Genomic DNA, 17899 nt, shown 5'->3' on the forward strand with positions numbered 1-17899 from the left:
CAGTCAGATTATATTACAGTCAATGTAAAAGCAACACAAAAGCAGATAAATGGACCTTGGACATTTACACTTAAATGTAAAGAACAGCATAATAAGTCTTGTACATTTATTCCTTTCAGGCAAGTGAAGACCATGAAATGTTAAAAATTAATTTAAATAAAACAAAGCTGAAAACTTTCTTATCATTCATTAGCTATTTTAATAAATACAGCTCATTTATCTTACAAAGTAACTAGTTCTTTTTTTCATAAATAGGATTATTATTATTAGGATTCCCTATCTTCACTTGAAGTGTAACAAGCTTCATTTACTCTGTGAAAAGATTTTTTAATTTAAGCTGGTCATGAACCTTCATCTTTTGTGGTCCAACGCCACCATGCTACCTTCATTCTATCCCAAACATTTTCCCAAGAATCTAAAGCAGGACGAACATCTAGAATTGCAAACTTTCCAGTCTGTACATTAACTTCACCACTATCATAATAGTCAATAATATACCGAACTTCTTTCCCACAGCGATCGACTATCCAGTCATGACGATCAAAAGGCAGTTCATAACTAAATTAAAAGTAAAAATGACATTGAGAAAAATTATAAAAAATAAATTTTTAAATATTTCAATTAGAAAACAGTCAAGACTAGACTACAAGTGAATAAATGAATATTTGGAATTTTTTTTTGATAAGGGGCTCAGCAAGATGCTGACACCAGACTAAACCAAGAACTCATTCAAAATTCTCATAATATTTTATATTACAGATGTATACACTTGAAAATCTTTTAATTGTACAAATGGTACAGTCAATTAATGTAAATACAATTCTTTTGTTGTTGTTAGTTTGCATTTCCCTACTTATCTGTTTCACATAACTGAATAAAAATACATATGGTCTATCTCATTAGAATCTATTTTTTGTTACAACTGCTTGTTTCTAAACAGGAGGAAAGAATGTACATTCTTTTCAATGTGTCTATAAATATGACTTTCATGTCAACATAGCCGTCAGATTATATTACAGTATATAATCTGACGTATATAATCCTATATAATTCCACCACTATAAAATGCCAATGAAATTTGCTAGGTGCAGAGACTGTGAAGAAATCAGGCACCAACTCAGCATTCTGATGGGCATCTATAAGAGTCTGAGGTGTAGGGTAAATACCCTCGAAGAAATTAATACGAGGGACTTAGCTGGTTCTCAGCTGCCCAACTCAACGACAGAGCTCACTCCTGTGCATCAGGCAACACAAGGGCAATCTCCAAGGCAGAATGTACTGGTCCCACAGGAACTAGTTATTGTCAGTGACTCTATTATCAGGGAGACTAGGAATATATTATACAAAAAGGATAGGTGGAACAGGACCAGGGTATTTCTGCCAGGGGTAAAAGTTAATGACATTGTAGGGCAGATATCATCTTTTAAGGGCACAAAAGGTGATATTGTTGTACACTTTGGCACTAATGACCTTAAGAGTAAGAGATCTACAGATTTACTTAACAAGTACAAGTCAATGCTGGGAAAAAGTCACGAATTAGAGTTAAATTTGAAAGTGTCTACAATTCTGCCCAGACATGATAGGAGGGAATATATGAGGAGAGTCTTGTCAAGCAATTCGGCCCTGAAGAGATTGTGCAAGGCTCATGGGACAGAATTTTTTTCAGCGTGGTCTGTGCTTCCTAACAGGAGAGACGGCTTCCACAGGGATGGATACACTTAAATAGAATGGTTGTGTGCAAGAATATTTGCTGATGCTATCGAGGCAGTGTTCGGTGGGTTGGAAAACTGCTAGCTTGAAGGGATTCACAGACTAAAAGATTAACAGTAGCTGCAGGCAGAGGCGAAAGCGGTTCTTGTGCTGCTTCTATTGTAATGAGCAGCAGCCTAGAGAGCAAGATGCTGAGGACTTCAAGAGCTGCTGGGAATCATCATGGAACAAGTAAATATATGGGCTGTGTTAGGGTGACTAAGAGTAAGAACAAGTGCATGTACACTAATGCTAGAAGTATAGTAAATAAAATTTATGAATCGGAAGTGCTGATCAAGACATCAAAGCAGATATTGTTGGGATATCAGAGCCATGGTGTCACACAAATATAAGAGTGCAGAATTACAATTTGGGGAGTACAATTTGTACAGAAAGGAGAGACAAGGTAGGAAGGAAGGAGGGGCTATGCTGTTAGTTAAGAAACACATAAAATCTAAGGAAGTGCATCCAGTTGACATGGGTGGACAGTGCAATGTTGAGTCTGTTTGGTGTGACATTAACACTGAGAAAAGGAAAATGAGAGTAGGAGTATGTTATAGGCCTAATGACTCTGATGAGTACAATGAACAGTTGTGCAGAGAAATAGAATGGGCCAGTAAATCAGAATGTCTTGTAACAGGGTATGTTAACTTTCCAGATATTGACTGGAACTTGTGGTTTGGTCACTCGCATGCTAGCAAGATTTTTGTCGATTTATTGGAGGATTGTTTTCTACAGCAACATGTTCGAGAGGCAACCAGAGGGGGTAATACCTCAGCAGGATTGTGATTTCCAAGATACTAATACTGGCACATATACTAATACTGCCAACCACCATGCATGTTCTAAGTTATTTAAATCTTTTGTCTTGCCCATTTTCCCACTGAGCTGCACACAATATAGCATCCCTACATATCTGGCTGGCTGCTTTATATCACATGGTACGAACACATATTGTTGTTACTGAATGGGCACTCCATTTCATGAAAAAGGCAGGTGTACCTAAAAAAGTTTATGAAGTACATGTGCCTTTATATTAGTTGAATGGAAAAATCTATGATGGAAAATAATGGAAACAAAATTAATTATTGGCCAAAAAACTGATATATGTAATCTCTGAATCTCTTATCAATGGAGGGTTCCTATGGCAGAAGTCACTTTCAAATTCTCAAGGAAACCTACTGTTTAAGTTGGCACACAGACTCCAACTGAATGTCATGTTCTCAGGAATACAAATTTTTGAATTTGCTCATAATGACAAGTCAGAAAAAATTTATAACATGTTGAGCCATTCTAGCCCAATCCATCAATTCCACTTGATAAATAAATATTACATAACAAAGTATGGCTAAGAAACTCTTTGGATGTAAATGCTCTTCTGATAATTCTTTCAGAATATACACTAATCAAAGGCAAAGCTTCAGGGAATTCTGTCTCAGCTTTTTGTTAATAACTGTAAACTAAGCTTGTAAGTCCCAGTACACTAAGACTGATTGTAAAATATTGCTATGTGTATGCAATATTAATAAAGTTAATTTCCATCATTCAAATATCAAACCTTTTGATTATTCCAACATTAATATTATACTCCAATAACACCATTTTTTATAGCAAACTTTGAACTTGTTGTACTGTATCACTGTGAAGAATCCCTTCATTCTTTTTAATCCTTCCAGTGTTACAACTGAAACTATGATTCTATATCATCTATAACTGACAGCAAAGTAGAGGAGAAATTGTTGAAGTTAAACATAAGAAAGGCACTTGGGGTGGATGGGATCTATCCAGTTATATTAAAGGAGGTGGCAAAGGTAATACAAAAACCCTTAGCCATAATTATGAGAGCATCCTTGGACTCAGGGGAAGTCCCCACAGACTAGAGATGTGCAAATGTATTCCCAATTCATAAAGGGTAACAAGTAATTACAGATCAATTAGTTTAACTTCTTTTCTGGAGAAAATAATGGAGTCACTGGTTAAAGATGTATTGCAGGATCATCTAGACAAGGCTGCAGAAATAATTCAGACACAGCATGGGTTTGTTAAGGGAACGTGTTGTCTGACAAATTTGATTGGATACTATGATGTGGTTACAAAGGAACTGGATGCAAAAAATAATTTTGATATCATATACTTGGATTTCAGGAAAGCTTTTGGCACTGCTGAGCATGGAAAACTACTCTACAAACTGGAGAAGTATGGTATTAAGGGCAAGTTGCTAAAATGGATAAAAGGGTAGTTGAGTGGGAGAAGAAAAGAGTGCTAACCAATGGACACAGCTCTTTGTGGACTAATGTTATTAGTGGAGTTTGAGCCCATTTTTTTCTATATCTAGCAATGATACTGATGAAGGTATATCAGGCTTAGTGTCAAAATTTGCAGATGATACAAAGGTTGGCAAGGTTGTTAATGACAATAATAGAAGTGTACTACTGCAACAGGATCTAGAAAAATTAGGCAGATGGGCAGAGGAAGTTTAACCTTGACAAATGCAAATTACTGCATATGAGCAGTAGTAATCCCAGAGTTACATACTGACTGTGTGGCACTACACTCAGGGTAGTGGAAATGAGAAAGAGCTGGGTATTTGTGCAGACAAATATGAAATTTTGTGCATAGTGACTTATTTATTATTTGGTTTTTTTTTTAGGAGCATTAGCAACTAAGGCCATATTGCTCCGGGATATGCGGTGGTCATTCCTGACCTTTCTGCATCCTCCGTATTTGGTGGTGACGGACTCGAACCCCGGTCTAATCAAGAAGCGTGTGCTGCTCCTTCCCACCTGGCTACGGAGGCGCCTTGTGCATAGTGACAGGCTGCCACAACAGCTCATGAGGTTTTGTCAATGATATATAGAAATTTTGCTATCAGGATAAGGAGGTGATTATCCCATTGTATAAGGTAATGGTCAGGTCACTTCTTGAGTAATGCTACAGGTCTGGAGGCCTAATTTTAGGAAGGATGTAGACCTGCTAGAACAAGTACAGAGAAGGGCAATGAGATTGGTGATGGGAACAAAAGGATGTTCTTACCAAGAAAGGCTCCAGTTCTACAAATTGCAGCACCTGTGAGGTGATCTGACTGAGGTATTTAAAACTTTGCATGGATTGAGCAAGGCAAGCTCAATGCTGATGGGATTCTTTCTCAGGCTATGCACATGAGGGGGCATAAATTCAAATTGAGGAAGGAAGGCTGCAGAAGAGATGCACGGAAGTTTTCTTTTAGGCAATGGGTGGTTGATTGCTGGAACAAACTTCCATCCTTTGTTGTAGAAGATGATAGCTTAAATAAATTCAACGAGGAACTATAAAAACTATTGGAGGGAATGAATAAGTGAAATGAGGTTTTTTTTTGCTGATGCTGCATAAGCTTGCTTTCTTGCATCATTTAACAATACTAATGCTAATCATCAGTGACCTCATAATAGTAGCTAACTAGATCAGGCAAGGTCCCAAGGTTTCTCCGCCCCCTCCAACTTTGTGAACCCATGCTGTGATTTTTTTTCTTACCAAGTTGGTCCTGTATGGTGTCTTTAACCATAGAGTCCATGATCTTGCTACTGCAGAAGTCAAATTCACCAGCCTGCCATCATTTTTCAAGATCATCCTTTATGGACTTGGAAAACTATAGCATCAAAATGAATATGGATATTCATTTTGTCTTGCCTGAATATATATAACCATGTTATAACCTTGCTGTTGTGTTATGATTATAACTGTGGTTTTAATCTAGTAAAATTAAAAGGATTTGTATTTATATTAATTAAAAGTAAAAACATTTATTATGCAAAATAATTAATTCAATATCAGACAATCCATTAAAATTAGCCTTATTTCCAAATATACAATCTAATTTCAAGGGAAATTAAAAAGTCTTTGGGAGGATTAACTTTAAAACTGGTATCATTATCAGAATATACAAATAATATAATAACATAAAACAAAATAATTACCCCAAAAAATTTCTTATTCTGGCTCTTGGAGAATATTCTTGAGCTTTACCACCAAACTTTTTTAACTTTGGATTATCACATTCCCTAAAGGAACAAAAAAATATTGTCGATAAGAAAAAGGTTTGAATATTTTTTAATGTATTTATTTACAATTGAAGAATGAATATATGACTTGTTACAATTAGTTAAATTTACAAGGGCAGAAAGTTGATCCTATAATGATAACTTAATCATATATCTTAATGAATAACTTAACAGTGAACATCTCTACTAATAAAATTCCCAAATAATGAACTGATGCTTGTTTCTATCAACCAGTTGGATTTCTTTTGAATACAGAAGACATCACAAAAATTTGGTCATATATTATGCTATTGAAGGTGAATTTAAAATTACCTAAGTGAAATAATAAAAAAGAAGAAGAGTTTTTAAGCAAAGCAGCAAGAGACACTACTACAGTCTAAATATTTTAATTTGGAATGTAGGTTTCATATTTAGATACATTTCTTACATTATTATTATTATTATTATTATTGCTCTTATATTATTTCTCCCAGATTGGGGATTCCACCTCGTGAAAGGTATTACTATCAAGTACACAGGGTAGTGGTTGTTATTTATGTCTGGTGTTACTGTTGGTCAAGGAACTCTCTGACTATCCTACAGGTGAGGATTGTGACTTTCTTGAGTTCCTTGTAGGTGTTCGCTGGTAGACCTATTGCTGCTAGGCTGTTATGTAGTTGACACAATGATCGGGATGGTAGCTACTTCTTGCATATGCCACATCTCTTTGATCTCCTGTCTTAGGTTCGTGTACATCCTGATTTTTTCCCCATGGGTTTTCTGCAGGTTGCCAGTGTTGGGTACCGCTATGTCAATCAGATAGGTAGCCTTTTCCTTCTTGTTCACAAGGGTTATGTCCGATCTGTTGTGCGGGATTGTCCTATCCGTTATTATGGCACGGTCCCAGTACAGATTGTGGGTTGGGGTCTCTAGTACTGCCTTGGGTTCGTACTTGTAGTATAGTGCACTTTCTTCGATCAACTGGTATTTCCTTGCTAGCTTCTGATGTATTATCCTGGCTGAGTACACTATGAGTGTACTCAGTCTGGGTGATCACCTTGCATCCTGCTGTGATGTTTTGGATCATTTCTGAGGCCAAGGGGCATCGTCGACATGTGTCATCGGACACTCCGGGCTCCTTGGCAATGTATTTTCTATAGTTCCTGGTGTTGGATGGCGCGCATGAATCCTTCAGTCTCGAGGAAGAGTGTCTCGCTCATGAGCCATGCATTAGAAGCAATGTTATCTATGTGATCTTGATGGAGATCATTGTAGTGTCTGCCATGGAGTGTCTTTTTTGCCCATCTTTCTAGCTTTGTTTGTGCCTCCTGGTTGGGGGTGACTTAGGAGGGGCTCCTCGCTTAGGTTGAGTTGGGTATACCACTTGTCTATCTTCCGTATGGCCTGCTGCTTATCATTATTATTATTATTATTATTATTATTAGCGTATTAGCTATATGGTGCAAGGAAGTCTGAGGCTTATGTGCACCAGGCAAAAAAAAAAAAAATTCTGAATTACCCTGAGAGAGAGAAGTAGAAGGGAATCACCAAGAAAGAGAAGAATAATGATATCCAGCTCAGGACCCTGGGTGTGACAAGTCCATACTCACCAGATGTGAGCCCCTGGGGATAAATTAGTTTCGCAAAAAAAAAAAAAAAAAAAAAAAAAGAAGAAGAAGAAGAAACCGCAATTGACTACAATTTTACCAATACTAAAAAGTAACTATTCAATTCTGCCTTTATCTTTGTTATTGTTATTTGGTTTTTAGGAGCATTAGCAAATAAGGCCATATTGCTCGGGGATATGCAGTGGTCATTCCCTGACCTTTCCACATCCTCCGTATTTGGTGGTGACGGGCTCGAACCCCGGTCTAATCAAGAAGCGTGTGCTACGCACTGCTGCTCCTTCCCACCTGGCTACGGAGGCGCCTGCCTTTATCTTTTTCACATCTTCTAGATGGGAAGGAAACTTATTACAATGATCAGAATATGATGCCCAAAGATGAACTTTATGAGAGCTTCCACTGATTTCCAAAATTTTAATTTGTCTCTTGTTCTAGTTTCACCTGTCAGCAAGAATATACTTCCCTTATTCATTTTGCTGATTCCTTAAAGATCCTTAAACTGTGACCAGGTTACCGTTAAGGTGTTTTTGTCTCCAGGTTCTGTGGCTAACTATGTCTTTATTATTATTCTTTTTTTTTAAGTGAGGCCTTCAGACCTGAATAAAAATATTTCCCATTTTAAAAAGAAGATAACATCTTTCTTTCTGTTTGTAAAGGTGTCCTATAGATTACAGATAGTACGCCTTGAACTTTCCATCATACTTGATGGTAAATAATACAATGGAGCAGTGTGGTGTCTCAAATTGTAATAAAAATGGTGGTGCTGGACATGATAGATGACAACTTTCTTTTTAACTTTTTGAAAGAAAGCTTGCTTTTTTTTTTTTTTTTTTTTTTTTTTCTTGGGAGTATACTAAGATTTCTGTTTAATATTTTTTAATCAATTTCGATGCTTAAAATTTAAATATTTAAGAAATAGAAATATAATTCTTATATATTTTTATATATAGCATGCTATGCTTTTTACACCTTTTATTTAAAAAAAAATATATATATATATATTATTGGTTCTCCTATAAGTCTTTCCTATTTTCTAGTTTACAAAATCACTAAGCATGCAAAATTTAAAACATGTACATATATTTATGCTTATTTTGTATCTAAATATTTTTTAAAAAGTTAAAAAAAAACTTATACAGTAAATGCTTTAAAACACTGTGCCTTCGGGGATGGATAGGTGCCACATTTAAAAATTTCCCAATTTTAGAGAGATATACCCAGCTTTAGAAGAGCACATTTCAATAAATATTAAGCACATACAATTGAACTTATTTGCATCTGTAAACATTTACATTATCTATCTTTTCCTTTCACCTGTTTTTGTGAGCAGCAGGATTTAAGTTGTATGGAAAATGCAATGGTCTCAATTCTCACAGCAGACTTGAACCTGGGCAGGACTCTCTTTACAAATTCCAGCTGTGAATTACAGGCTCCAAAAAAGCTCTAATGTAAAACTAGATAACGTAATACATATCACTGCAGTTAGGATTCTAGTAGATGTGTAATATTGATAATTAATTAATTAAATTTATTGATCTTATCAATTTTCAATATCATGCCTCAGACTAGAGCAGCAAAGCAACGGGCACAAAGTGGCAGGAGTGCTGTGACTTGGGGGAGAACTGAGGGTGGCAATTCTCCAACGCATCACAGCCTAAAAAAATGTGCAACTTGTGAAATGTTTGCTGAACTCGCTGTAACAGAACATGATCTAGCCAAGGAGGATGTCTTTGTGTGTGTGTGCTAGGTGCAGAGTGTCTAGAAATTAGGCACCAACTCAGTGTTCTGATGGGTGTCTACGAGAGTTTGAGGTGTAGCGAAGATGCCCTCCAAGAAATTAATATGAGGAAATTAATATCAAGCTCTCAGCTGCCCAATTCAATGCCAGAGCTCACTCTTGTGCATCAGGCAACACAGCAGCAATCTCCAAGACAGAATGCGCTGATCCCACAGGAGTTAGTTATTGTTGGTGACTCTATTGTCAGGGAGATAGGCAGCGTTGAATCCAAGGGGTTGACTGGAGGTGAATTTCACCCCGGTGGAATAAAATCCCCCACCCCAGCAAAAAATAATAATATTTATTTTAACATTCGTTCCAAGACCTTTGACACTGAAATTTTCGTCACATTTTTTGTTTAATTTTAATTGAAATTTTCTTCTTACTGCACTCTTTCTGGACCATTTTATCAGTTTACAGAGTGTTGAAATTATAAAATATGAATTCGATAAATTTATCTCAAATAACAAAACAAAAAACACATCAACTAAAGCAGTGTTTCCCAAAGTATGGTACTCTTACCACCGGTAAAGATAATTAAATAGGCAACATTTCTGGCTGCATAAATTGTAACTAAAAGCCACTATTTTGTGTCTGCATTTTCGTCTTATGGTTGTCAGGTTCCACTATTTTCACACAAACCATCTCTTGTTAAGTGTTTCACACAAACCTCTACTCGCAACTAATTCTTTGTTTGTATATTGCAAACAAGATAAAAGGCTGGATCTCAGGCCATGAATAGATTCATCTGAATTGATTCCTCAGTGACGATTACTAATGTAATTAGTGTCCTGCAGCTTTAAGGGGGGGAGGGCTAAACAATATCTGGGCAGAGAGAGAGTGTGAGAGAGAGGAGTCTATTGCAGCCACTATTTCAATCTTTGGCAGGTCCGCTTTATGGCTTTCAGGTTCCCTTCATTTTGTTTTTTTTTCATAGCAAGAGTCTACTTGTGGCTAATTCTTTGTTTGTATACTCCAAACAAGATGACTTCTGGCAGCATATTCATTTTATAACATTTTTATTATATATATATATATCTGTACTATATGTAGTTTGTGGTGGGATCATCTGTTGCCAGGTTATCTTGATGAGTCTTGGAATTTGATGAAAATTTGCCCTTCAAAGGACAAAGAAATAATAAAGCTATATACATGCATGGAAAGCTGAAACAAAGAAAAACGTGCAGAAACTGAAATGAGAAAAATTCAGCAGATCACAGGGATATCACAGAGTATATGATGAGAGCCTTGTCGATCAATTCGGCCCTAGAAAGATTGTGCAAGGCACAAGGGGTAGAACAGGAAATAACAAAACTTGAACAGGCGCAATATAGCCGAAGTTGCTCTTGCGCCATTAAACCCCAAACAACAACAACAACAACAAGGGGTAGAATTTTTTTCAGCCTGGACTGTACTTGTAAACAGAAGAGACTGCTTCTACAGGGATGGGATACACTTAAATAGAAAGGGTGCAAGAATATTTGCTGATGCTATCGAGGCAGTATTAGGTGGGTCGGAAAACTGCTAGCTTGGGGGGAGACAAAGACAAATAGATTAACAGTAGCCACTGGCAGAGGTGAAAGGGATTCTTGCACTGCTTCTATTGGAATGAGCAGAAGTCTGAAAAACAATATGCAGGATATTTCAGAGACTGCTGGAAGTTATTGCGGTACAAGTAAACATATGGGTTGTGTTAGGGTAGCTAAGAATAAAACAGGTGCATGTATACTTGCATGTACACCAATGCTAGGAGTTTAGTATATAAATTTGATGAATTTGAGGTTTTGCTCAAAACATCAAAGGCAGATATTGTTGTGATATCAGAGACATGGTGTCACACAGATATATAAGGAATGCAGAACTGGAATTTGGGGAATACAACATCTACAGAAAGGATAGACAGGATAGGAAGGGAGGAGGGGTTATGCTATTAGTTAAAAAACACATAAAATCCAAGGAAGTGAAGCCAGTCGAAATCGATGGACAGGGCAGTGTCGAGTCAGTTTGGTGTGACATAAGCATGGGTAAATCAAAATTGAGAGTAGGAGTGTGCTATAGGCCTAATGACTCTGATGAGTATAATAAGATACTGTACAGGGAAATAGAATGGGCCAGTAAATCAGAGAGTCTTATAATGGGGGATTTTAATTTCCTAGATATTGACTGGAATTTGTGGGTTGGTCACTCACACACTAGCAAGGCTTTTGTGGATTTATTGGATGATTGTTTTCTACACCAGCATGTTCGGGAGGCAACTAGAGGGAGTAATACTCTTGATCTGATTATCAGTAGTGATTCTATATGCATTAAGAATCTGCAGATAAAGGAACCACTAGGTGGCAGTGATCATAGTGTGCTGAAGTGGGATTTACTCAAGGAGGTAACTACCATCAGAGGTAAAGGGAAGGGTTTTTGCTTTCGTAAAGGCGACTATGATGGGCTGAGACAGTATTTAAATTCTATACATTGGGACCAACTGATGTGTTACCAACAGCAAATTCAAAATGGGAAGCATTCAAGGAACTAATCTTGGAAGCTACCAGGCTTTATATACCAACCAAGAAATATTGTCCAAGGTTCAGGCCTAAATGGTTATCAGATGAACTAATGAGACATATGGCAGAGAAGAAAAATGCATGGGATACATACAAATTAATGGGTGACATGGAAGCCTATGATAGATATACGTTGGTCTGTAACCAAGTCACAAAGGAGATTAGGCAGGCAAAGGCAGATTATGAGAAATCCTTGGCAAAGAATGCAAAGAAAAACAGAAAACAGTTCTTTACCTATTTAAACTGAAGAAGGAAAGGGATGAATCAGATTGGTCCACTGGATGTTGATGGTTCAACAGTTGAGGATCCTGCTCAGGTGGCTAACAATCTAAATGAGTATTTTGCATCTAAATTCACACATGAGGAGTTATTCAGGAAGGGGAATGTCGTAGGTGAAGTAAACATTGGCAGTGAGCTAGATGATTTTCTAATAACTGAGAGGAAATTGGAGGAGAAATTGTTGAGGATAAACATAAAAAAGGTACCCGGGGTGGATGGGATCTATCCAGTTATATTAAAGGAGGCAGCAAAGGAAGTAAGCAAACCCCTAGCCATAATTATGAGAGCTTCTTTGGACTCAGGGGAGGTACCCATAGACTGAAGACGTGCAAATGTAACCCCAATTCACAAAGGAGGATCAAAGGCTGACACAAGTAATTATAGACCTGTTAGTTTAACTTCGGTTCCAGGAAAATTAATGGAGGCACTGGTTAAAGAAGCACTGCAGGATCATCTGGACAAGAATTCAGTTATAGCTCAGACACAGTATGGTTTTGTTAAGGGCAGGTCTTGTCTGACCAATTTTATTGGATACTATGATGTAGTCACAAAAGAACTGGATGCAGGGAATAACTTTGATATTATATATTTGGATCTTAGAAAGGCTTTTGATACTGTTGCGCATGGAAGACTGCTGCACAAACTGGAGCAGTGTGGCATTGGAGGCAAATTGCTGCTATGGATAAAGGGATGGTTGGGTGGCAGAAGACAGAGAGTGGTAATCAATGGACACTGCTCAACGTGGACTAATGTTATTAGTGGAGTTCCTCAGGGTGCAGTGTTGGGTCCATTGTTGTTTTCTGTATTTATAAATAATATAGATGATGGTATATCAAGCTTAATGTCCAAGTTTCAGACGATACAAAGGTTGGCAGGGTTGTTAAGGACACTACTGATGCTGTGCTGCTGCAACAGGATCTGGAAAGGTTGAGCAGATGGGCTGAGAGGTGGCAAATGAAGTTTAACATTGACAAATGTAAAGTACTATATATGGGAAACAGTAACCCCAGATCAACGTATCAACTCTGTGGTACTACGCTGACAGTGGTAGAGAATGAAAAGGACCTGGGGGTAATTGTGCAGGCAGATATGAAGTTCTCTGAGTAGTGCAGACGAGCTGCAAGAGTAGCTCATGGTGTCTTGTCAATGATATACAGGAATTTTTCTAGCAGGAATAGGGATGTGATTATTCCCTTGTATAAGGCATTGGTCAGGCCACACCTTGAGTACTGTATACAGGTCTGGAGGCCTCATTTCAAGAAGGATGTAGAGTTGCTGGAACGAGTACAGAGAAGGGCAACAAGATTAGTGAATGGAACAAAGTGTTGCTCTTACGAAGAAAGGCTTATGTTTTGCAAATTACAGAGTCTGGAGACTAGGCATCGGCGAGGTGATCTGATAGAGGTGTATAAGGCTTTGAATGGCTTGAGCATGCTCAATGCCGATGGGATTCTTCCTCTTGCTCAGAATAATCACCTGAGAGGGCATAAATTCAAATTGAGGAAGGACGGATGTCGGATAGATGTGCGGAAATTTGCCTTTAGCCAGCGGGCAGTTGGTTTGTGGAATAGACTTCCATCACTTGTTGTTGAAGTTGATAGCCTAAACAAATTTAAGGCTCAGCTGGACAGGTATTTCGAACGAACGGAGGGGTAAAATGGGAGTAGTGGTTGTGCTTTTTTTTTTTTTTTTTTTTTTTTTTTTTGGCTGATGCTGAATAAGCTTGCTTTCTTGAATCATATGCCTCTACTAATGCTAATGCCCAACTTTCATTGTTTTATCTTTGCTACCTTTTACAAATTATATCATTCAAAGTCATGCAGACAGTGCAGTTGGGATAGAATACTTTTTAAATCCAATGAAAACAGTGAAAGGAGCAAAGGTGGAGTTTGCTTTCTGGTCCATAAAGATATAAAAAACATTTTGGAATTCAAAAGTACATCACCAAAGGTGTCAAGAATGATACTCAAGATTTCTAAGAGGTAAAAGCTAAAGGTTATAATAATTTATGCACCAACATCGAGCCATGATGATGAAGAGGCTGAAGAAATGTACACCGAAATTGAGAGTCTTCTATATGAGCCAAAAACCCACTACACTATCATTATGGGGGACTTCAATGAGACAAAACAATGCAGAAAGAGGAACCAGGAAATTTTGGAATTGGTGAAAGAAATGAAAGACTTTTGGAATTTGCAGAATCTCGAGGAATGTCAGTGATGAACACTTTTTTCAAGAAAAGGGTGAACAGAAAGTGGACATGGAAGAGCCCAAATGGATTAACAACTAATGACATCAACTTCATACTTACTAACAGAAGATATATCATGATCGATGTTACCGTCCTGAACAAGGTAAATGTTGGAAGTGATTACAGAATGGTAAGATACACACGTGATATAGATATAAGAAAAGAAAGAAAAAACTGACTCAAGTAAATAACACGAAGGTCTTTGAGATAACAGAGGAGGAGATAAAGCAGTATGTACTGGAACTTAAGAACAACTTTGAGCTTCTGTAGACTGTTCAGGACCAAGATATCAATGAGAAATACTACAACTTTCTGAAAGTGATAAAGCCCAAGGAACCTATAGGTAAAAAGAAATCCAAAGAAAAAATTAGTCAAGAAACACTTGTCGTGACAAACCGAAAACGACAAATGAAGAGCAAAATAAACAGCAGCATGGATAAAATTGTGTATACTGAGTTAAGCAAAGCCATTAGAAAGCGACTCAGAGAGAACATAAAAAGATTTAACACAAGAAAAGTAGCACAAGCATTAAGGGAAAACAAAGGACTTGAATCAGCAGCCATGAGCAGTAATACAGAAAGACAAATGACACTGAAACTGAAGAATAGTGACGGTGTACTTATAAACAGCAGAGAAGGCATAATTCAAATAGCAGAAGCCTACTATAGAGAATTATACAAGGAGAGAGGGAATGATGCAGGCAGCGGGGAAGATGGATCACAAATTACTAACACATTCGACATACCCGATATCCTTCCTGATGAAGTAGTACATGCGTTGAAGAAAATGAAGGATCAGAAATCCCCAGGAGAAGATGAAATTACTGTAGAGTTATTAAAATTGGGAGGAAGAGACAAGACAAAGAAACTGGCAAGACTTCACAAAATGCATTAGAAAAGGCATGACTCCTAAGCAGTGAAATAATGCTATCATAGTTTTGCTGCATAAGAAAGGAAATAAATCATCAATCAGATTAAAAAGAATACTTGATGAGAATCAACTGTAAGAGCAAGCTGGCTTTAGGACAGGATTCTCAATTATGGATCACCTTCACATAATATCACAGCTAATGGAGAAAGCAAATGAATATTAAACACAATTATGCCCGGAATTTGTGTATGGTGAAAAGGCATTTGACTCCATACAGCATAAGGCAATGTTTCAGGCACTGGAAAAACAAGGCATAGATACCCTATACGTTATGATTTTGAAGAATATATATGAGAATGTGACCTCCTTTATTAGACTAGACAAAGACAATGGCAAATTTAATATTGAGAAAGGAGTTCGACAAGGAGATACAATATCTCCGAAGTTGTTTACTGCTGCCCTTGAGGAAGCTTTCAGAAGATTAGACTCTAAATAAGTAAATGGTTTAGAGTAACTAAACCATTTACGATTTGCAGATGACATTGTGATCATAAGCCATGATCCCAAAGAATTAGAGGAAAATCTTAGTCAGTTATGCAGAGTTATTAAGGATTTTGGACTAAAGATGAGTATGGCTAAAACAAAAGTAATGATAAACGAGTATTCCACAGAAAGAGATATAATCATTGAAGGAGCAGTAATTGAAAAGGTGGATTCATATACTTATCTGGGACAAGTCATTAGCTGTAATAATGATAAATGGCTGGAAGTAAAGAGAAGAATAAATTTTGGATGGACAGCATTCAGGAAATACAGTCACATACTGAGGAGCAATATCCCAATCTGTCTGAAACGCAAAATAATGAACCAACGTATACTCCCCACCATGACTTATGGAAGTGAAACTTGCACACTCACCAAAAGAAATTAGTTGCTTTTGAAAAACAACTCACATAAGTTGTTACAGCAAATCACAGAACTTGTGGGAAAATAAAAGCAATTAACCTTGAACTAGAAACAAACACAATTCGAAACTTTGTGGTGTTGGCACCTGTCAGGTCCCACACCACTCTTCGGGTTATGGAGCTTCCTGCATTTGTATTTTAACAGACCTCAACCCCAGTTGATGCCTTAAAATCCTGAGTGACATTTTGCAGGGATGTCTGATAAGATTGCTATACTGCCCTTCTGAGGAAACTTTAGTCATGTGGAGTGAGCTTTCGTAGCCTACCTATGGACTGCAGGATGACTGGTATTGTCACACTTTCATTTCACGATAACCTCACTGATGATTCACTTCTGATGATGCAGGCTGTCAGCAACCACATAAATCGACAAGCCAGCAATGTGACACCCAATAATAACATTCCGCTTAAAATCAGTCATCTTGGCGCTGTGCCATGAAAAGAACAACTAACTTGTGTGACACATATACCTTCTTTATATACCGGTGTGAGCCATTTGTTTATCTGGGAAGGACTATGAAAACAGATATGTGCAGGTACTTTTTAGAAGATAGTGTATCCAAGCAAAAATTTTAAAATTCTTGATTAGCTATATTTTCTATGGCACTACTGAATATCAAAAATAAATAAACTCTTTTATATCATAATGAATATTATTTCAGAACTGTAGCATTACCTAGCATGTAAAGCTTCCCATTTTAATACTTCCTGCCATGCTACTTCATTATTGATATTGTGAATACGAATTATGTGAGCCATATCATTAGGAGACAAGTCATCATCTTTCCACTTCCATCCTTTTCTAAGCATGGCATTCCAAAACATCTGTTGCGATGGGTATACCCAATGTTCATTTTCTGTACCTGCTTTGGGTATTGTGGATACCTCACGAGCAATGGGCAGTGGAAATGGTTGATCAGGTGCAGGCCTTTGATTTGGAGGAGTTTCCTAAAAATGAAATGAAAGATAATTTTAGGATAAACTCCAGAAACCTTACTAGAAATTTTGGGTAAAAAGGTCAGTTAATAACTTAAAATGTTAATTAATGAATATCGAGTTATCTAAATAAATAAATAGTTTTGGGGGAAGACATACAATATATATTTTTTTATTAAGTACTACTTGTAGTTTTAATGAGTATTTGTGGTAAAGTGACTTCATCACTAATTACTTGGAAAGGTATGGATTCCATTCTTTCATTACTTGAAGAAACTAGGTTATAAAGAGACTTTTTTTCAGTGAGCTGCAGTTAGCTTGATTAATGTGTACATTTCCTTGCTGGATTTATTCTGAACTTTTAAACTTACAAATATGTAATGACAACCTATCACATCACTAGGTCTACACTGCCACTGGGTGGGAGGGGGGCGGAAGTTGGGTTGTTACAGTTGTTAAAGAGCATGGGGGAACCCTATTTAAAGATTTTGCACAGCATGGCAAAATTTGTAGTTTCATTACTGCAATATGAAAATGCTGATGATCCCACACAATCCTCCATCTGAAATAGGGGATTTAAAAAAGCACTGTGATTGGTTGACCCTATAGAGATGGAACAAAAATTTGAACAGTAAAAAAAAAGACCATCTGTAGCTCTGATACAGGCTTCAACAAATCTAACAGTAATAGCAAAAAATTACAAAATATTAACAAGTAAATGAAAAAATAAGATAATGTATGCACTTGCATTATTTCAGGAATGTTTGAATTTTTTTTTTTTTTTTAACCCATAAATAATTTCTGGAATTACTTTTTATTTAATTATTTTTATGTAATAAAGTACTATAAATCCATGACCATGGCATGTAGTATTTT

At 37.0% G+C, this 17899-nt stretch overlaps 1 protein-coding gene across 1 annotated transcript in view; it reads right to left on the reverse strand.

Moving 5' to 3' along the window:
* Positions 1-280: 280 nt before the first annotated feature.
* Positions 281-17899, reverse strand: part of Cchl (Cytochrome c heme lyase) — a 50472-nt gene continuing 32853 nt past the window's right edge. Inside the window, exons 3-5 of the mRNA XM_090384048.1 lie at positions 16764-17035; positions 5703-5786; positions 281-558 (exon numbers count right to left, since the gene is read on the reverse strand). Of these exons, the coding sequence (XP_090240174.1) occupies positions 342-558; positions 5703-5786; positions 16764-17035 (573 nt within the window). The 3' untranslated portion in view covers positions 281-341. The remainder of the gene's footprint in view (positions 559-5702; positions 5787-16763; positions 17036-17899) is intronic.

This window comes from Mastigoproctus giganteus, chromosome 10 (assembly GCF_048544385.1).
Source record: "Mastigoproctus giganteus isolate SK-2022 chromosome 10, ASM4854438v1, whole genome shotgun sequence".
Classification (NCBI taxonomy): Eukaryota; Metazoa; Arthropoda; class Arachnida; order Uropygi; family Thelyphonidae; genus Mastigoproctus; species Mastigoproctus giganteus.